Raw genomic sequence first — 20,836 nt, 5'->3', positions numbered from 1 at the left:
ATTTAGTAAACAATATTCCTTCAAAATGGCGACTAGTCTTTTTGTTTGTCACGTGCTATAGATGTCACATGTTTGTGCTAACGGGAACGCCTCATTTTTAAAATAATCGTCTTCATTCAACTAATTGAAATGAAAATGGCAGGATTGAGTTTTGCATCAACTAAGATTGATTTATTACCGAAATGATTTAGATTTAGATTATATACTTGAGAAGCAACTTAACCTTTCACCTTTTACCTCTAACCCGGGTAGGATCTGAAAATGGCTACCTCCATGAAGTACATCGCGACGTTTTTATGTCGTGTGTCGCCTTTAATTTCGTATTCAGTTCGTCAGTATCAGGTATTATATTTCATTAAAACGACGTGACGTGCTGACTGACACATTACATGTATGGTCGAATATTAAGTGCGGGGAAAATGCTGGATGCTGCCTTGTTGTGTTGTACCGCTTTTGTTAGTGCTGTGGTTTTTCTACCACATAGACATTGGTCCTACGGATATCAGATATCTGTTTGTAAGTGAGGCATAATAATTAAATGAAAACACTAATTGATATGTTTTTCATCACGATAGTGGTTTAGCTGGTCTTTAGTTGGTGTGTGCTCCAGTATAGATCTATATCACGCTGCTCCTGCCTGGGGGTGGGGGTGGAGGGGTTTACAGCTTAGTGACACTTCATTTGGTTGAACTGGGGTTGATATACAAGTTATTTAGAATTAGAATCTAAACAGTTTTTCAAAGTTCTCAAATGGCTTTAGGCTACATTTATGAAAAGGACGTTTTGATGTTTTATGGTGTGATGAGGTCATTTTCTTGTGCTTTCAGTCCCGTCTACAGAGGCTACCTGCAAGGACGTGTCTTTCTTTGTCTCCATTTATACATCCCAGACACTCGTACTGCAAAGCAGCATCGCTTCAGGACGAGGCTGTTGCTCAGGCTACTGAGGCTTTAGCCCGCTACAAGGACAGGCCCTGGGATTACCTGGAGAGTGAAGGTAAGTGTCTGTAGGTACCTCGACAGACGTGTTGCCTTCTGTCCACATTTTGTGATCTCATTGCTTTTCCTTACCCTGACAGAGTATATTGAAAGGTATGGAAGCAGTCCAGTGTGGGCTGACTACAGGAGGAACCACAAAGGAGGCATCCCCCCTCAGAAGACTCGCAAGACTTGCATTGTAATATTTCAGTTGTTCGTTGTTGTTGTTTTTTAACCACAGATCACTTATGTTAAGATTGTCAAAATAACCAGGGCACTTCTGTCTCTAGAGAGGTGACAAGATATGTGGAAACCCCTGCCCAATTTGTCGTGATCCAAACATCATCATTCACCATCAGGTGGGTTACTATGTTGGTCTCACACACACCAACTAAGGACTTGGAGAATATTGAAGTTTTCTGTATTGAGCCGGAGCTTTTGGGCCAGATTTAATTTTTTTAAATAAATAATATTGTTCTTATGATGTGAAGTTTTTATCTTGGCGCATATCAGCGACAGGCCAATATCAGCTGTAGTTTTCTTATACATCACGTGGTTGGTAAAAATAAATTGCATGTCTGATTTGTCTGCAGATCAGTACTTTCATTTTTTTGACACTAATGAAAAGAACAAAGCAGAATGAGAACATCTTGTCAGCTACTTCTCTCAGTAATGAATGATCAGTGTCTTTATGACAGTTTGGTCATAACCCTGCACAGCAGCAGCCTGCTGGAGGTCATTTTGTAGGGCAGTGGTCCTCCTCATACAAAGGAGTAGATACTGGTCCTGTGGCTGCACTGTTACTCTGTGGTCCTCTCCAGCTCTTCATGTGTAAAAAGTCTATCATTTGTTGGTAAGCTGCAATTTATTTTTCTTGCAGAATGTCAAGTTGTTGCAGCAATTCATTAGTCCCCACACTGGAATGGTGTTGGATTCCACTCGAACTGGTAAGTTATACCACCAATGTTAGGAAGTGTATTAATGCAGCAGGATGTTCCACTCATGTTCTGATGGTTCTGCCGCCTTCAGGTGTGTGTATGAAACAGCAGAAGAAGCTAAACGAGGCAGTTGACACAGCACAAGATCACGGTAGGTGAATCGTGATTGCCTTAGCTGCCACTCATCTCCGCCAGAGCACTTTATAACACTTATAGTGCATTTATAGCACCTTTTTAAATAAGCACACCTTCTTGCACTAATCTTTTCTAGTGCAACAACTACCATCTTCTGTGCAACCCATTTAATTTGTCTTTAACTTCCAGCTTAGCTACATGCTAGGTAACTGGCTCAGTCTTAAAGTATAGTGTCAGGCTACAAGTTAAGAACTATGACCTCAAATGTAGTTTTATTTGCTGTTAGAAATAAAATGAAATGACACGAGTGGTAAGTCGTGTCAAGCGGGCGATCGTGGCTCAAGAGTTGGGTGGTCGCCTTGTAATCGGAAGGTTGCCGGTTCGAGCCCCGGCTCAGACAGTCTCGGTCGTTGTGTCCTTGGGCAAGACACTTCACCCGTTGCCTACTGGTGGTGGTCAGAGGGCCCCAGGTTGGCTGTGGCTACAATGTAGCTGCCATCACCAGTGTGTGAATGTGTGGAACAAAGACATCATTTTAAAACAACACTCTTCTCTTCTAGGCTTGCTTCCTTTTCAGATTCCATATGTGGAATTTTCAGGGGAGGACTACTCCAATTCCCATGATGCTGTGGGCTCCACACCACCACCCTCATCCTTAACTTTAGGTGACAACTGGTATAAATGGTATGGGGAAATACTTCCTGATGAGAATGAAGTGGCTAAAGTCAAAAAGACATATAAAGCTTACTTAAAGTGAGCGAGGCGCTGATCATGCTGTCGCAAAGAACCTATTGCAAAAATGAGTTTGTTTTTAGCCCCTGTGATGTTTGTTCTGCAGGTGCACAAAGCTGTACAATAAACCACAATGAAAAATTGAATCACTTCCTGTTTTATTTAAGCAGATTATAATTCAAGACATTTTATCACCTACATATTTATAATCCAGTATCTGTGCAACTTCAACCCCATAAAGATGTTACAGTCCAGAGGAAGATCCATATTATGTGTGCCCACACACACACTGGAGGGCTCAGCAGGTGTGTGTGCTCACACACACTGGAGGGCTCAGCAGGTGTGTGCCCTGGCATCAGCTCTGATCATGGATTGACCTTGCTGACCACAGTCTCTCCCAAGGCTTCCAGCACCTCCCGCTTGTAGTCATCAAAGTCTCCATCAATCTGGTTGATGGTACAGTCCTCCACCACCCAGAGCTGGCACTGTGTCTCTGTGATGAGCCGTGCATCGTGACTCACGATAATCACAGCTGGACGAGAAAGTCAAGATGTTAATGCTCCGATACACACTGGAGTCTAAAGATTTATTGATAAAACCAAAGCTCACTCATTCTTTTGAGTACAAATATTATATTTTAACAGAGCGTCTACATGTACCCCTAGCTGCCTACTCCACGATGCTGCAGAAGTCCCTACTTTTTCATTTACGACTTTGGTGCTGGTGAAGAAACAGTTGCAATTACTCTTCCATGTATATAATTATTCTGAACGTCCACACGGTGACAGTGTGGGCACATAACTGTGAGTGTGATAACTTCAAATTGATATGGGTGTGTCTGCTAGGAGGCCGTCCTAATAAAGGCAGGCACAGCCATATCATTTCGAAAGGTTCTGCCCAAGCCAGGAGTAAACAGAGGGATGGAGTCATTTAAAAGTATTTAAAATAAAAATATTTCCCAAATATGGGATAAATAAAGAATTTCTTAATTGTTCCACAGTAGTGCTTTCCATCTAGCACATTACTTCAAGCATTTGAAATAGATGTGTGAATTATGTGAGCACTTAAGCAGTAAGAATAGTCATCCCTACTGAACTGACCAAGCAGCCAGTCTCACCTCCTTTGTATTCATTGATGGCCTCTGATAAAGCATCGATTGACTCAATGTCCAAATTGTTGGTAGGTTCGTCCTGTGAGACGAGAAGCGATTAATCAACAAGACAGTAGAAAGTGTTCATCACGAGGAAGAGCAAAAGACCGAACAATGCTTACCAAGATCAGTACGTCAGGCTGACGACAGGCCAGTTCAGCAAACACTACTCTGGCTTTCTGACCACCTGATGAAGACAAAATCCAGACACTATTAGAAAATATTTCCCTCACAAGATAGTACAATAAACATTCTCGTTCACCAGTTTGTTTATACCAGAGAGTTTGGAGATCTGAATGGTGTGGGCGTGGCTCTCGAGGCCAAAACGTCCCAGGCACTTCCTGCCATCCTGGTAGGGAAGATTGAAGTTCCTCATCAAGTACTCTGTGGCTGTTTCCTCCATGTTAAGCTGATCTGCATACTGCTGGTTAAAGAAGCCCACTTTCTGCACGCAGAAAAAACCTACATGTTAGCTGGTGAAAACAGTATTTCAGATTTCCACATCGGCTGTAGCTTCAGTGTTTTCTAGTAAAACAGAAGGCAAGTTTTGTGGTCTACAAACTGAGAGCAGCAAAGTTAACCTTGGTTTCATCTGTCCGAACAGTTTTTCTCAACTTTCCAGCCTCTTTCATGTTTTCCAGCCTCATTAGTCTGATTGTCTGGTGTCTCACAAATGGCACTGTACCACAAAGCTGATCTGAATTCCAGTGAAAAGCTACTAAAAGCACTATCGTGCAAAAGTCTTCAGCCACACCTCCTTTTTTTGTCTTTTTGAAAAGCTTTTTTTTTATGTTGGCTGCTTTTTCACACTCTGTGCAGAAATGGAGGAAATCTGACAAACGGAGGATAAAACAAGACCCTCATTAGAAAATGTAGCTGTCACAAAGCCATTCGTAAGGATGAGTTCTCAACCACAGAGGAAGACCAAGGTATGACAAATCCCACCAAAACGGAACTGAAAATCAGTGGGAGCTGATCTTATATAGTGATGAGTCCAATTTTCGATTCAAATCATCATCGACACAGATGGACGAAGTCAGCAGAGAGGTAAATAGTGAATGTCTAGAGTCATTTGTAAAACATGGTGGCGGCTCGGTCATAATTTCAGACGGTGTCAAAACCTACAGAACACATAAGTGGGTTGACCATCGATATGTAAAACCAGAAAGGATCTAATGGGCCACTGCTTCAGTTTTTAGCACGACAATGATCCCAAATATAATATGTCAGTGCAGTGAAGCGAAGCCATACAGTGGAACATTATCAGTTAAGGATCAACAGAGCCCTGAGCTAAACCATGTGGGATCACCTTCACAGCGAATAGAACAAAAGACAGCCAACATCCAAAGACACTTGTAGAAGAAAGATCTCAATAAACTGTTTGTACATCGACTTTTAAATATTAGGCTAAAAACCCTACAATATTAGAGAGAAACCCCTCTGTAAGCATCAATAGAGGGAGGGAAAAACTCCAGGACCAGGCTCAGGGAGGGGCAGCCATCTGCTGTGCCTGTGTGCAGGTCAGGAAGACAGCAGAGTAAGACGGCTAACAGCCAGAGTACGGGAGAGATCGTCCAGTTACATCTGAGCTGCTGAAAGTGGGGAACTATGCATCAAAATGGTTGCAACTGTTAAAAGTAAAACCCTTGAAGCATCAGTAGGAAGTTACTCACCAGCCGATGATTCTTCCTCATCTCACCTTTAGTCTGAAAAGTGAAACATCCTGTTAAGTCAGCAGATTGTAAGTTTTTGTAAATTTGAATATTACAGCTTTACGTCTCCAGCCTTACAGGATTTAATTTGCCAGTAAGCAGTAACAGCAGGGTACTCTTTCCAACACCGTTGGGTCCAACTATACAAACTACAGCAGGAAGAGACGAGAGAAATAAAACGTGATACATTACAGAACATCATCTGTAACCACGCATCTCATTCACAACAACACAGTGAGCAGCGCCTCCACATTTAGTTTAGAAGATGCTGGGTACCAGGTGGTGATGTAATCCTTCCTGTATAGAAATGTGTCTCACAAGCCTACAAGCAATAACATGGAATACAATCTGGATAAAACAGAAAGACGCAAGACAAAATCTCAACGTCTTCGATGTCAAAGTCGTTACCCTGGAAGGAGTTTTTCAAAAGCTTTGTTTCCAGTTACCTAAAATGACATTTACGTGTAGATGAGAGGCTAAAAAGTACCCGATTACTTACTGAAAGTGTTCTTATGAAGCCGAATACTTACTCCTCGATTCCATGTCAATACCAAAGTCCACATTTTTGAACAGCAGCTTCTGACCCTCATAGCCAAAGTCTACACCTGCAGGTGGCACAAATGTTTTCATCAACAAGATGAAATGACTGTTACATTATTAAACAAGCCACAGGAAATGTTCTACATTATTGCTTTTCTGTCCTAAAGATGGCATCATTTAAAGTATTTACTGAACACACAGACTCCACTTGTTAACTGCTTTATGTTGATATTTATACACTATTAGGACCCATGGACAGAACCAGGATCACAGGAGGTGACCTGTCACAGGAAAGAGTAACACAGTGTTTCCATCCACTCACTATACTGGAGAAGTAAGTAGATGAAGTGTATTGTTTAGGTTTGAATTAAAAAATGAAAGAAGCACATGCTCAGTAGGGGAGGAGGGGGGGAGATGTGAATATGAATGAAGTGTGCCAGCAGGGCTGGGCAATATATCGACTTTTAAAATATATCAATATATTTTTATACGAGATATAAGTTGTGACAATATCGTTTATATCGACATAGTCTATGTTACGTTATAATTATACTTGTGGAGCCGCAGGTTTGCCTCTCTTTCGTCCACTTTTGTCTCTACACAGCGTTACTCTGCCTCGCCTTCACTGAACACAACTCCCCCTCCTCCCCCATCGCTTCACCTGCAGGCAGCACAAGATGGGCACGGCAGCTATCAAAGAGGAGCTGGTCATAATTATTATTACTCTTATTTGGAGTGTCAGACGAGCAGCAGAATAATGTATTCTGTAGAGAATGTTGGGAAAGTGTCCCGACTAAAGGTTGGAGCACTACCAGTATTTTCACCCTTTACAACAGCGCCATAAAGTGCAAATGAAGAGTGTGTGAAACTGTGCGCCGAATCCCAGCCTCCTGCCCCGAAACAAACCACCTTACAAAACTCGTATACCGTATTTTCGGACTATATGCTTACACTAAAATCCTTTCATTTTCTCAAAAATCCACAGTGCGCCGTATGTATGAGTTCTGGTTGTGCTTACTGACTGCAAACCAATTTTCTGTGCTACACGGCGCTCAGCAATCTGTCAAAAATATTTTAGTTCGACTTTGGTAAACTACGGTGCTGCACCGCCTGATGGATTATTGGAGCATTACGGCTACCATAGTCCGGAGCCTCGCGGAGTGATACGTACTGTGCTTCAACGTAATATTACCGTATTGTGTGCGTCTAAGGACCATAAATGGCACCTGTTCACAGACGTGGTTACGAAGCAGACTTCAAACTCCAGGCTGTCGGTCGCGCAGTAGAAGTTGGGAACAGAGCAGCTGTGAAATCTGTCTTTGTTATTATGCTCAGCATCTGTTAGTTTACATTTTGACTGCACAAGTGTGAGCTTTTTGTTATGCACAAAAACAACATTGTTTTTTAATAAATGCTGATAAAAAAATGACTCAAATAAATGATGTCCATCTACGCTGTTAATAAAAGTGCCGATGTGACATCTGGGACACAGCTTGGACTAAGAACTCTCTTTTTGTTCTTACTTAATGGCTTTAAAAAGAAAATAGAAAAGAAACTTGGTTTCTGGGTGCTCAGACCACAGCAAGCTCGGTTTCATATTTGAGATATTCACATGTCGCTTGTCCTGAAACATTTCCTGTACAGCTGGGAATCAGAGAGAGTAGACTGAACGCTCGGAGCAGGTGCACATGTTCTTACTATGCAGTCCCAGTATGGGTGGTGAGAGAGGAGGTGGGTTGGGGAAGGTGAACTTTACGGTGTACTCTTTGGGTCTTTTCAGCAGCTCTGTGGCCTCATGGCTCTCCTCCTCCTGACCTCCCTTCTTCTTGCCTTTTAGCTGCTTTCTGGTCAGGGCGTCCTTAGTCTGTTTCTCCTGAAATGGAACAACGTAAGTGATGTCAGCAGGGACACTAGCCTTACAACAGATGGATAAAAGTGTCACCTGGAAATTAAGAAATATTTTGCTGAGTCTAGACCTTGCAGGCATATTACAGCAGCATTAACTGCAACAGAATGATCAGCTGATCATAGACGGGTTCCCCTGACAGCCTAAACGGTTGGATTTTGTTTAAATTTTAAATCCTTCTTCTCCTGGTTGAAAAGACAGTATTTTTGTAACTAGTTGATTTGGTGCTCAGGTGTACTTGAGTGAAGAGAAAGCCATACTCACAGCCTGTTTGGTAGACTTGCCACCAGCCTTCAGCTCCTTGAGTTTCTTCTCCTGTTTGTCGTACTGTTTCTGCAGTTCTTTCTGCTTCTGCACGTACATCTTCTTGAAGGTCACTTAAAAAATGAGGAAGAACTGAGGTAAAGCTGTCTTAATGTCTTTAACTAAATCACATAGTTTCGCACAAACTTCTCTCGCTGCAAGTAATTAGTGACTAGCGATGACACATTGTCACTTACAATAGTTCCCTCTGTAATAGTAAAGTTTCTGGTTGTCCAAGTGGACGATATCTGTACACACATCGTCAAGGAAACTCTGGTCATGGGAAACTATGAGGAGAGTCTTCTTCCAGCCTTGAAGGTAGCTGCAGGTGGGAAAGAGAACAGTCAAGAACAACAAATGAGTCACATTACTAAGACTGAAGCTACTTTCATAGCTGATGGAAGCTGTAGACTGTAGGAAAGAAAATGTGACGTTTTCTTCTGTACAGCAATTTCAATAAATTAACAACAAATCATGGCAATGTTGTTTCATTCATTTTTCACACGAACCAAATTTAAACGAGTTAAGAAATAATTAAGATAAGACCTACTTGTCCAAAATTATGCAATCATAATAATAATGGTTAAATGTCATTTAATTCGCTGAAATCAGAGACAGAAAAAGGTAACAAAAGAGGGAAGGACAGAAGAACAGGAAGTTCTTTCCAGCACCACTGGTTCCAACAATACCAGTTGGAAAGTGTATGGAACTGCACCATAATTAGAGACTTGAGTCTCTTTCACTGTGAGAAGTAGGCTAACATGTTTCATGAGAACCTGTTAGAAATTTAAATGAGCTGTTATTGGTTAGAAAGATGACTCGTACTTGTTAAGCCAGATAACAGCATTCAGATCCAAGTGGTTGGTGGGTTCATCCAACATCAGTAAAGTGGGCTCCATGAACAGGGCTCTGTGGGCACAGACGTTAAGGTTGAGACAGGTTGATGCTATACCAGTTCCACTGAGGATGTTTGCTGCAGCGCACCTGGCCAGGGAAACTCTCATTCTCCACCCTCCAGAAAACCTCTTGGTGGGTCTGTTCTGCATCTCAGGAGTGAATGACAGACCAGCCAATATCCTTCTCGCCTTGGCCTCAGCTGCTGCAGCTCCTATTGCCCTCAACTCTTCATAGACCTGTGGAGAGAAAAGTCAGATAATCAGCATACAGGCCAGCAAAGATCACTAAAGGACTCTTAATGTGGGTCCATTATTAATGGGAAGGCTGTCGACAATTAAGGGAAGCACCGTCTGCCAGAACACTGTGAGGAATTATTTTACTGCTGGATGGTTTTTCAAACGTTACATCTCTACCTAATGCTGAAACGGAGCCTCTGGCTCAGCGATGAAAGTACTGAAATACACTTTACGTGGCATGCCCGAGGGTGTCTCTGCTCACACTGCTGTATAACTTACTGCTAATGCATTTGAAGTTGAAGGTTAACTTATGGCCACCATAAATTAGGAAGTCTTTATTCATTTGTAAAATATGGCAGCAGGACTATGTTCATAAGCTGTATACTGTATCAGGTCTGGTAGTGCACATGGACACCAACCTTATCCAGCCTCTCAGCTACACTATCCTCTCCCTTTTCCAGACGAGCCTGGAGCTGTTTCTCCTCTTCCAGAAGCTTCAGGCGGCGAGTGTCCGCCTTCAGCACCGCCTGAACGGCTGGCGTGTCATCAGCGACCACCTCTAACAAACAAAAGCATTCCACAGAGTCAATGGGTGATAACAAAGGGCACACAGCAGAAAAACGACAGAGCACAAGAGGGACTTATCGCCTACCCTGTTCACACAGCAGCACATCAATGTTAGGAGGAATACTGAGAGCTCTATTAGCTATATGCTTCAGTAGAGTGGTCTTTCCTTTTCTGAAAGAAAAAATGAACACGAGAAATCAGATTATTTCTGATTCAAAGTGCCTGATGTGATTTACATACGTCCTGGTGTTTGAGCCCATGCTGAAGAAACCAAGTAGTGCTATAAACGAAAAACCAAACATTGAAGCACACATGTATATTAAAAACATTCCTCTCACGCCCCTGCAGGCGGTCTGTCCTCCAAGCTCGGGTCCTCTACCAGAGGCCTGGGAGCTTGAGGGTCCTGTTCAGTATCTTAGCTGTTCCCAGGACTGCGCTCTTCTGGACAGAGATCTCCGATGTTGTTCCCGGGATCTGCTTCTCGTGTTCCTTCTTCCTGATGTTGCTGTCATTCGGTATCACTACGGCTGTCTTCTTCTGTTTGTCTACCACCACTATGTCCGGTTGGTTAGCCACCACCATTTTGTCCGTCTGTATCTGGAAGTCCCACAGGATCTTAGCTCGGTCATTCTCCACCACCCTTGGGGGCGTCTCCCATTTTGACTTTGGGACTTCCAGGCCATATTCGGCACAGATGTTTCTGTATACTATGGCGGCCACTTGGTCATGGCGTTCCATGTATGCCTTGCCTGCTAGCATCTTGCACCCTGCTGTCATGTGCTGGATTGTCTCTGGGGCATCTTTACACAGCCTGCAGCTGGGGTCTGACCCCAGCCTCTATGGATCTTCAGATCAGAGCTTGTTCCTGTGTTACCACGATTACTGCCTCTGTGCTGTCTTTCAGTCCAGCTTTGTCCAGCCCCTGGTAGGATTTCTGGATGTCAGCCACCTCCTCTGTCTGCTGGTGGTACATACCTTCCATGATGGTTCCTCCTCTTTCTTGGGTTTCTGCTGCCTAAGGTATTCACTGAGCAGGCAGTCGGTTGGGGCCATCTTCCTGATGTATTCGTGGATGTTTGTCGTCTCATCCTGGATGGTGCTGATGCTCACCAGTCCCCGGCCTCCTTCCTTCTGCTCAGCGTACAGAATCAGGGTGCTGGACTTGGGGTGAAACTTGTCTTGATGTCAGTGGCTTTTATCTCCTCCTTTAGCCAGCTCATTACCCCAGCAGGGTACCTGATCACGGGCAGTGAGTTGGTGTTGATTTGTGAAGTGCTCAGCCAACGCCCCCTCATGTGTCGACACTGTGTGGCACTTTGGCCGATTGGGCCCCACTCAATTTTGTGCCCCTCCATTTTAATGGTTTTCCCACATAGAAGCTCAGAGACATGCAGATATACAGCGGACGACGTTGGAACAGTTTAAAAACTTGAGTGTTTGTGGAACAAACCCACTCAAAGTCTTGGGTTAAAGTTTTCACTTCTTTCTTTCTACATCAGCGCTTATGTGGTGGTATTGTCTGAGCGGCGACACCTATCGTACTGCAGCGGCTTAACGGCGGTTATAAATATAAGTGACTGTAAGACGAGGATGCGGCAGAGAACAAAGTGACCATTGTGACGGTAGCTGCTTTACACCACACCCTCCAAACTTCAATATAGCATTTTTAAAAAGAAATCTACGGTAATTAAATGTATTGCCCACTGTGGTGCAGTCCATCATCATACAATTACATGTTATATATAAAAAAGGGTTTACATGTCAGGACAAGACAAAGTGTGATTAAAACGATGCTTTTTAATCATCCAGAAAACGTCAGCCTCTGTCAAAACCTCATATTAGTCACGCAACAATTTTTAAATTCCAAACGAGCAGCGTGCCAAACGGTTTTTGTTCGTTAGAGCTGCTTCTGCACTACAAGAGGAAAATGTCAATCATATATATTTAATCTCTGTTATATTCTGGATATTTATATCAGAGCCATTTCATATATTTTTTAACTTTGTGATATATTTTATTATTTAACTGAGTTAGTCTGTTACTGTTCTTATTGTCTTGGAGCGACTGTAACCACAGTATTCTCATTATGATTGTGAAAATGTCATAGAGCCAAGACGCCACGTTTCCTGTTGACTGTAAGAGTGAGAGAGTCTCCGCATCTGAAAAATGAACAGACCATGTCCCACCACGACAACAGAAAAATCCATACTGTTGGTACACTGTGCAGCTAAAGTAGCTAATGTTACCATCATGGTTGGAAACACACCCACAGGGCAGAGCTATGTGAAAAACGCCTGAAAATGAAAAGATTCAAAATGATCTGAAAAAAAATAAAAAATAAAGATATTCAGTGCAACTTGAGTGGCTTCATATATTTTCATCCCTTTTCTTGTCTTCCATCCAAATATTGTACATTAATATAGTCAAATTCCCAAAAGTCAGTTATGAAATGACAGAACAAGTTTGAAACTGGTACTGAAAAGTGTCTGTGCTGCTAAAGTACTGATGACAAAAAGATATTTACCCATTTGGTCCAACTAAACCATATCTTCTTCCTGCCACAATCAGAAGGTCAGCATTGACGAAGAGCTCCTTGCCATGAGCAGATATGCTGAACCTCTCCAGCTAAAACACACAAAGCAAATCACTGACAGAGATCGGAAAGAACAGTCTGACAACAATCTGTCATTCAGAAATGTAACAAAAACAAAAACAAAATGAGGAAAACAAAAATAAATGAGCAATTCCTATACCTAGTTCATTTTTACCCTTTTCAGTATATGGACATATGAAGTGAAAGGTTTCAAGGAGGCTAATTGCAGAACTGGGAAAGCCTAAGCACATCCTTATCACTTTGTCCGGGATTAAAAGGACCACCTGTACCAACAGGTTCAGTTCTGAAGTTTTGTTTGTTGCTCTGGTGTGTGTGTTGCTCTGGCGTGTGTTAACACAATCTTTCTAGCAGATTCAGCCCAAGGTCAGCAGTTACATCTCAGACTTCACAGGCCTGAGTTAGCATGTGAAATATTAAAGTTCATGATAGCACAATGAGGAAAAAGACACACGTGGCTTGTTTGGAGGGACTTTCAGGAAAGGTGCTTCGACAAGCTATTAAATCATGGGGTGTACTTATTTTTTCAAAGAGCTTTATAGGACAGAATTTCAGGCAGTAGTCGCAGAACACTGCAAGTATCAAGAAAGCTATAATAACCTTGATATCAGAGGCGTTCTCCAGCATGGCCTGTCTGGAAGACATCTCAGCCTGGGAAATGGAGAAATCTCCTTCCAGTGCATTCTGAGCACGGACAATGGCCACCTGACGCTCATACTCCATCTGAAAGGAACGGCGCACACATGGACGCACAACCACACAAATGAGAACAGCAAGGCACAAAATATGCTAATTACATCAGGACCACAGAGATTATACCCGTGAACCCACAGTGATGCCATAGCAGCCTATGGTGCCTACAAAAACGTGTACGATCCTGCAGGGCTGCTCTTATGTTTTCATTTCACACTGACAGCATAAACAGTGACGATGAAGTCTTTGACTCTGAAAGGCAGTTGCACTATATAGGCCTTCACACGCATATGAACTTTGTGACATCTCATTCTGGGTGTGGTCCTGTTGGCTTCATCAGCTGATGGCCTCCAGCTCGCCTTGGAACGGCCTACTTGGGCACTCCACCCTTTCAAGTGGAGGAGTTTAAGTATCTCGGGGTCTTGTTCACGAGTGACGGGAGAAGGGAGCGGGAGGTCGACAGACGGATCGATGACCGAGTATACAGCCATTTACTTTCATGCCAGTTTTAACTGCTTTTCGTTTTTAAATAAGACTCAGCTATTTTCATAGGTTTGGTAGTTCTCTTAACATTCTGACACAACAGCATGGAGAGTAATTACCTGTTTTTTCTTCTTCTTCTTCTCCTTTTTGGTGAGATTAGCATACAGGTCATCTTCTGGCTTCTTGGCCTGCTCTGCGATGACATCCTCTGCACTCTGAGGGTAATAGTCAGAAAAGGTTTATTCACTAAGCAAAGCAGAGAAGACAGGACAACACCCTTAGAGAAAGACTTACCATCGTGGTGTCACCTATGTCACTACCCTCCTCTTCCACATCTTCATCCATGCTACGTGGTCTCTGAGCACTTTTTTCTTTCTACGTGGACAGATTGAGAAAAAGCACACCAACTCCATCATTATCCAACAGGTGGCATTCCTCTTGTGCTGTTGTCCAACTTCTTCGTGTTCCAGTGACTCTAAGACTTTAAAATAGAAACTGACTGGTGCTTGATTGGTTCTAGGTGTTGCACCTCTTACTGTTTGTAATGGTTCACGGTTGCTGCCAAGAAACTCTGTTTTAACAATATATCAGTACAGAAGCTCACAGATCATACAAAGGGGGATATGACAACAGTGTGAAAAGATGAGATTTTCTGTTTATATCTCCTCCTTTTAATAAGGGAATTCTTCTTTCTCACTAAGTGCTCAGGCAGCCAATCACCTGAAGGGTTTCTCACTTATATTGTGGGGGTTCTGGCTTGAATATCAGTGTCCGATATTTCATACTTTTAAAATTTCACATTTCAAGTCTTTGAACTGTGATGGCTGAGATGACAACTACTGCAAATACATTTTAAGGTTAATGAAATGCAATATAAAAATGTAGTCCACTGACATTTAATAAACTACGGTCAAAGCTAAGAAGCAAACAGAGAAGATGCTATAGACTGAAATAAAGCTGTGATTAATGCCACTGTAGAGTTTGCCATACAGACGTTATTTGCTCAGCAAGACACGCATTGACAGGTATGGATGTGAGCAGGACTCACCTTGGACTTAACTTCAGCCTCCTTGGTCTTCTTTGTAGGTTTCTCTTCAACATCCTCCTCATCAGACCCTGACTGACAGTAAAAGAATCAGAAACTGCTGTTTGGTAAAGTGGAAAATGTCTGCAGACCAACATTACAGACGAGACACATTAAGTGTCCAGCAGCAGACCGAAGGAAATCTGATGCAAGCATGCATTTTTTAAAAAGAGAACACTGAGTCAGTCGCTGGAATAAAGAAGTCAGAGATGTTGACCAGCCTTCTCTTAATAGTACAAAGGTTTTACATTCTGTATGTGCGCTGTTATGTTATCAAAAAGAAAAAAATCAGAAACTGAATATCAGCAGCACGGTGGTGAGCACTGTCGCCGCACAGCAAGAAGGTCCTGAGTTCAGTTCCACCATCAGGCTGAGTCTTTCTGTGTGGAGTTTGCATGTTCTCCTCGCGTCTGCGTGGGTTCTCTCCGGGTACTCTGGCTTCCTCCCCCCATCCAAAGACATGCACTTAGTGGGGATAGGTTAACTGATTCATCTAAATTGCCCATGGGTGTGAATGCGGGAGTGAAACACAAACTACCAACCAACGAGTTCACGCGACTTCACGTAACCAAGCAAACAACACATTTTCTAAAAGCCGAGATCTCACAGATTCCAAAACTGCAAGTTTCGGCACGCTCCAGCCAAGATTCACTGAGACGGCCACAAACATGTTTCCCCGTTTGATAAACAATAACATGAAATCATGGATATAAACACAGTCTATCTGAAGCAGGAAGAACACAGCTTATGTTGTGATTTTAATGCTTTTTTATGCAGACTGTAGCAGACTGCTGGATGTACCAACAGATGGCTTATGTGTCTCTATTGCATTGTCATTAACTTCAGTCTCTTCCATTGCTTGAGTTTTATCCTTGTGTTTCCATGCTCTCCTTCTTTCTCTTCTCCTTCCTGCACCACCAGCTTCTTTTGTTTGGTTTCTTGCTAGAAAGGAGTTTTTCCTGTGCTTGCTCACAGGTCTGATTGTTAATACTCCAAGGTTCTTCTCTTATATTCTAAAGCCCCTTGAGGCAAGTGTTATCTGTCTGCATTGGTAATATATATATTTATAGAATTAAATGCCTGCACTTAGATAAAGCTACCACATTATGGTCACAGCCATACTGGCAGGAATATTAACTGTTAACACTCTTAACCCACATGAAATGGAGTACTGCACCTTTTCTGCAGGTTTTTCATCTTCATCCAAATCACTTTCCTCATCCTCATCACTCTGTCCTTGGCTAAGAGCAGCAAAGATGTCCCCACCCTGAAAGAGACCAGAGATGCTTTACAGAGAGTCGGCGTGTGAATGTTGCTGATGGCGGAGGTCAAGCAGAGTGTTTGTGAGTGCTGACAAACCTTTTTCTTACTTCCTTTACTGGAGACAGTGACTGTGGAATCAAAAGATAAGTACATTGAAACAGCGTCATACACTTTATGAGGAAAAAGAATGATATTGTTTTAGAAATATACCTGAATCCTCATCGCTTGCTTCCACTGAGAGTTTTGACAGTGTCAACATGACATTTTCATCATCTGCATCGTCACCTTTTCCTTTCCGCCGATCTTTCTTTTTTTTCTGAGGCTTGAAAAAAATTCAAATGTTACAAGAAGTCAGAATCTTAAAGACACTGTTCCTGGTGCTTTATTTAGAATTCAAGACCAGTTTGAGCTTAGTGACACCGGTTCTTTTTCAGCAGGGCTGTTTAACCTACAGGCAGGAAGATGGATTGCTCCATCACATGCTTTTGAATGAGCTGGAATTCAATGTGAAAAAGGGTGGAGGGGGAGGGGGGCAAACAAAAAAACATCCTACGCGATACAATTTCCAATTCTGGTAAGATGTTCCTGTCTTTTTGCCCGTGTTAAGTTACAGAAAGTGAATGCTGTTCTTTTCAGTGTTTTGGTTGAACACCTACATGTCATGTTGATTACCTGTTTTCCATGCATGTCTTTCACAGGCACCACGTCCACCTTTTCAGCTTTGCTATCTGTGGCAAGTTCCTCAAAAAACTGGAGAAAAACACATCCAATGAGACATGCTGTCTAAAAAACAATAATGTTATATGTTATATTAAACATGTACTCACAGACTTTTTCCCCTTTTTATCTTTCTTCCCCTTTTTGACAGTTTTTTCTGTTGAAAGAAAAGCGATTTGAAATTTTACAGAAACACAACTGGGCATCACTGATGTAGGAAATTCTGTGTATCAAGCTAGAATAGTAACTGTCATAACCTAGTAGAATGGAAGAGGGAATTTACCAACAGTGTGAGCAAGTGCACGTCAGTGCGACAAAAGCTGTACTACAAAGGTAGAAGCACTATGGGGTTGGCTGGCTTTATGCATGTTTGTTTGTGCCGATTTCAGAAGCACAAACTTTGAAAAGAAACACGTGAAAACAAATGAATCACACAACCACGACTGACTAAGGACTACTGGAAATGGCGACACATTTAGAGCTAACAAAACATGTCGTTTTGCACCTGGTGTGCCGTTGAGAGGTGCTGAGCTGGAAAGAGCTGAGCTTTCCGTCTGGTCTTCAGTATTCCTGCCAACTTAAAATAACACAGTGGAAGGAGTTGGAGAATATTTACACCCCAAAAACCCAAACAAAAACACAGTCTAGCTTCTCTGGATGTCTTAAGTTACATTTCTCAATGATCAGAGTGGTTTTCAGCATTTAAGGTTTTTAAATCACATTTCCAGAGTGAGATCACTCCAGAACATCTACAGTGAGCACAAAACCTGCACGAGGGTCAGCAGATGGAAATGAGCCCAAGGCTATAACCTGGCATATGTTCATTAACATGCATTGTCCCTTTTTCTAAGTAAATTCCTGACTTTATTCAACAGTGCACACAGATGACTTCTTTTTTAATTTGTAATGTTGGATCTTAAACACTGACTACAGCTTCAGTCAGTTTTAAACATCGTTTTTTAACACTGTCCCATGTGTCACTCAGTGTATTTTCTTTGCAGGGACAGTTAGTCGCCCACAGGTGGCAGTGACTCTGTTTTGATAAATACTTGCAACCAAACAGCATGTAGTTTAATTTACGCTGCAGTGGTTTCACAGCAGGGCGATTTCACGTTTATACAGTAGAAGAGTTTCTAAAACTCAGCCCTCCTCTAGCTAAATACTCCAAAATCACTTGAGCTGTCAGATTTACCCAGATATAACTCTGCAAAACACCCGTCTCAATCTACAGCCGTCCCTCGTTATCACGGTAGCTACGTTCTAAAAAGAACACACGATAGGTGAAATCTGTGAAATAGCCAGCTTTATTTTTTACAATTATTGTAGATGTTTTAAGGCTGGAAAACCCCTCACTACACACTTTATACACTTTTCTCTCACTCGCAGGCGCCTTTGACGGTGCGAAATCGACATTGTGGTGTTTGTTGGGGAGAAAACGTACAAACAGTACAGTACAGCACTTTAGAGTCACACTGCCATCGAAAAATCATTATTTAAATGATCAGCATCTGTGCTCAGAAATGTACTTTTTTTATAGTCGATTCTACAGAACCATTCACTCCTTTCAGAGCAATAGGATCCGTAGATGAATGATGGTGGGCTTGTTGTCTGTTTTAACAATAGTTTCTCAACAGTAGGCTGGAAATGAACATGCCATCTCTATTTATATAAAGACCTTCAGGAAGGCTTAGACCACAGGATTTACTATATGCTGTCAAATCAGTTGTATTTAAGTAGAAATCCAAACGCAATGCCTTTCAGGCAGTTTACCATACTGAAGGCCTTACACATGTTAAATCTAGATCCTAGGTACTTCATAATTGCAAATCCTCTAAAATGCTGCAACATTAGCCAGTGTGCACCTCCCTGGCAATTTAACTATATCTGTGCTGACACAGCTATCGTGATTGGCCTGTTCAGTACTGTCGATTCCTCCTGTGCATTTCCAGGCACGTTTTCTTTGCAGGTTTAAAATAAATCAATGAGACAATAACAATCAGAGCTTTAATACAAGGAAATGTAAAAACCTAAGGGTTTCCATAAAAAAAAAGAAAAAAAAAAAGACCACAATTCTTTATTGTGGCAGGCGATGTATACAAAACAGTGGGACACAACATGGTCTCTAACACATAAAACACTACGCAAAAGCTAGAAGGATAAAACAGACTGAATGCTGGTAAGACACTGACCACTTACGTGGGTTACATAGACTCTACAAAGATTAATTACAATAATCAAAATAAGCCGTGACTTCACAACTAAGTCTGCATCACTTAACCTTTTATTCTCATTCTGCAGATCCAAATACTTTGACACTATGTAACATCACTTTTCTTGTTATGTACATCCTGATTATTTATGCCTCACATGTTGACAAATTATGTCATTCTTTCCAAAGGTTGCTTTTGTGAGCAGGACAATGCAATTTTAAATGGAATTACATATTAATTAGTGGTCAGAAAAACAAACTTTGAAAAGAATAATTCATATATATATATATATATATATATGTGTGTGTTAGCTAGTACAGTTTATTCGGACCACTTGGTAAAGCTCAGCGACATATCTGTCGTTCATTAAATATCAATTTCTACTTTTATCTTTTACTATTCTCCCTTTATGTTACACGGGTTATCAGTGTGGCATTAGCTTAGGAAATGGGTGCGTGGTGTAATAGCTTAAAGCATGTTGTTTGCTGATCCATCGTTTGGCATCAGGTTGTTTCCCTAAACCTGTACTGTACCATCACCAACATGAGCTTAGAGTCGACCGGTGCTGAGCCTCTGCGTGACCATATTTAAGCTAAACAGCGATTTGGTAAAAGTTGGGCTTCAACAGATCAGACAATACTCAGGATTCATGACAGTTGCGCTTATTTATGAGATAGCGACTCTTGGCAGCGTGCAGTTTTAAATGAAGACTGTAAGTTTTCGGTATTGTTTCTGTTTATATTCTCTTTATCTGTGCTACTTATCGTTAACTTAGCTGTAATGCTACTTAGCCTACTGGCTAGCTTCTCACGCGTCTCTCACCAGATGCCGGAGTTGCTTCATCGTCCACCCACTCTGCTTCTTCTTTCACCTTTTTGGGCATTTTATTATTTTAACTACAATTTTCTGAAATTACAGCTGCTAAAAATTTGGTTTGTTTCTCTTCTTTTTTAAGCCAGTAGGCTTTCACAGCCCCACACACATGTGACACAGCGACCTGATGACGTGAAGAAGTCGGATCGCCAACAACGTTAAAATTCTTCTTCTTCGCCAAATGAGTCAGGTACCACCTCACTTTACCGCCACCATTGTGTTGGATGACCGCGTCCAGAATATTTCTTTAAATACAACCGTGTTTGTTTATCTGACTACGGAATCAGTTTCACTTATAATTTTACATTAGGCTGTTTTATTTGCAGATAAGCACATCTGGAGAATAAAGAATACAAATATGATATACCCGGGTTTAAGTAATGAAATGAATTGAAAGGAGGGTTTCCTGTTCCTGAAAGAGAATTAACTTTAACTCTGAGTCAGCTGCCGTGGTAACAATCTCTGTGAACCTAATCTGCTCGCTAACAGGTTTTCTTTAACAAACTCTGAATTTCTCACTGACCTTTGCCCTCCTGCTGCCCCTGAACCAGCTGACTGACACACCGATTCCTTTCCTCACTCATAAAGGAGCCAATTAATTTGTACAAGTTTACAGTTTTACAAAAACTGAAATTCAGATTTATGTTAGTTTGCTATTTTGTGTAATTAACTTGAATGTTTTTACAGCCACTCAGTCGTAAATATGTAATTGAGACAGCGTTTACATTTATTTATCAGCTCAGAATAAAATCAATAGTCTCCATCTTGACTCCATCTGGACAGTGATGCTCTGAGACTGTTAGCTTCCA

The 20,836-nt window shown here is 41.8% G+C and overlaps 2 protein-coding genes across 5 annotated transcripts; one reads left to right on the top strand and one right to left on the bottom strand.

Moving 5' to 3' along the window:
• The first annotated feature begins 134 nt into the window (after positions 1 to 134).
• On the top strand, positions 135 to 2,928 carry mrps18b (mitochondrial ribosomal protein S18B). 2 transcript variants are annotated; one of them, XM_040002718.1, is made up of 7 exons: positions 135 to 342; positions 828 to 996; positions 1,079 to 1,176; positions 1,268 to 1,336; positions 1,858 to 1,924; positions 2,007 to 2,066; positions 2,611 to 2,928. In XM_040002718.1, the coding sequence occupies exons 1-7, from the start codon at positions 262 to 264 to the stop codon at positions 2,805 to 2,807; spliced, it is 741 nt and encodes a 246-aa protein (XP_039858652.1). In that variant the 5' UTR covers positions 135 to 261; the 3' UTR covers positions 2,808 to 2,928. The 2 variants fall into 2 exon arrangements, with proteins under 2 accessions (XP_039858652.1, XP_039858651.1); XM_040002717.1 differs by lacking the exon at positions 135 to 342 and adding an exon at positions 392 to 516.
• On the bottom strand, positions 2,924 to 20,171 carry abcf1 (ATP-binding cassette, sub-family F (GCN20), member 1). 3 transcript variants are annotated; one of them, XR_005691690.1, is made up of 27 exons: positions 19,977 to 20,171; positions 17,450 to 17,521; positions 17,055 to 17,101; positions 16,900 to 16,977; positions 16,438 to 16,549; positions 16,324 to 16,355; positions 16,142 to 16,231; positions 14,929 to 15,000; positions 14,175 to 14,255; positions 14,000 to 14,095; positions 13,305 to 13,427; positions 12,618 to 12,718; positions 10,179 to 10,264; positions 9,946 to 10,085; positions 9,378 to 9,526; positions 9,219 to 9,302; positions 8,591 to 8,715; positions 8,355 to 8,467; positions 7,883 to 8,057; positions 6,175 to 6,249; positions 5,723 to 5,793; positions 5,606 to 5,638; positions 4,209 to 4,377; positions 4,055 to 4,119; positions 3,900 to 3,972; positions 3,098 to 3,314; positions 2,924 to 3,060 (listed from the first exon to the last, which is right to left on the bottom strand). XR_005691690.1 is itself a non-coding variant. In XM_040002706.1 (26 exons), the coding sequence occupies exons 1-26, from the start codon at positions 20,035 to 20,037 to the stop codon at positions 3,148 to 3,150; spliced, it is 2,490 nt and encodes an 829-aa protein (XP_039858640.1). In that variant the 5' UTR covers positions 20,038 to 20,171; the 3' UTR covers positions 2,924 to 3,147. The 3 variants fall into 3 exon arrangements, 1 of the variants encoding a protein (XP_039858640.1); XR_005691691.1 differs by lacking the exon at positions 17,450 to 17,521; XM_040002706.1 differs by having other exon boundaries at positions 2,924 to 3,314.
• Between the last annotated feature and the right edge of the window lie 665 nt (positions 20,172 to 20,836).

Source organism: Simochromis diagramma, unplaced genomic scaffold (genome assembly GCF_900408965.1).
Source record: "Simochromis diagramma unplaced genomic scaffold, fSimDia1.1 OVJJ01000449.1, whole genome shotgun sequence".
NCBI classification, from domain to species: Eukaryota; Metazoa; Chordata; class Actinopteri; order Cichliformes; family Cichlidae; genus Simochromis; species Simochromis diagramma.
This window is presented reverse-complemented; position numbering and strand designations above follow the sequence as displayed.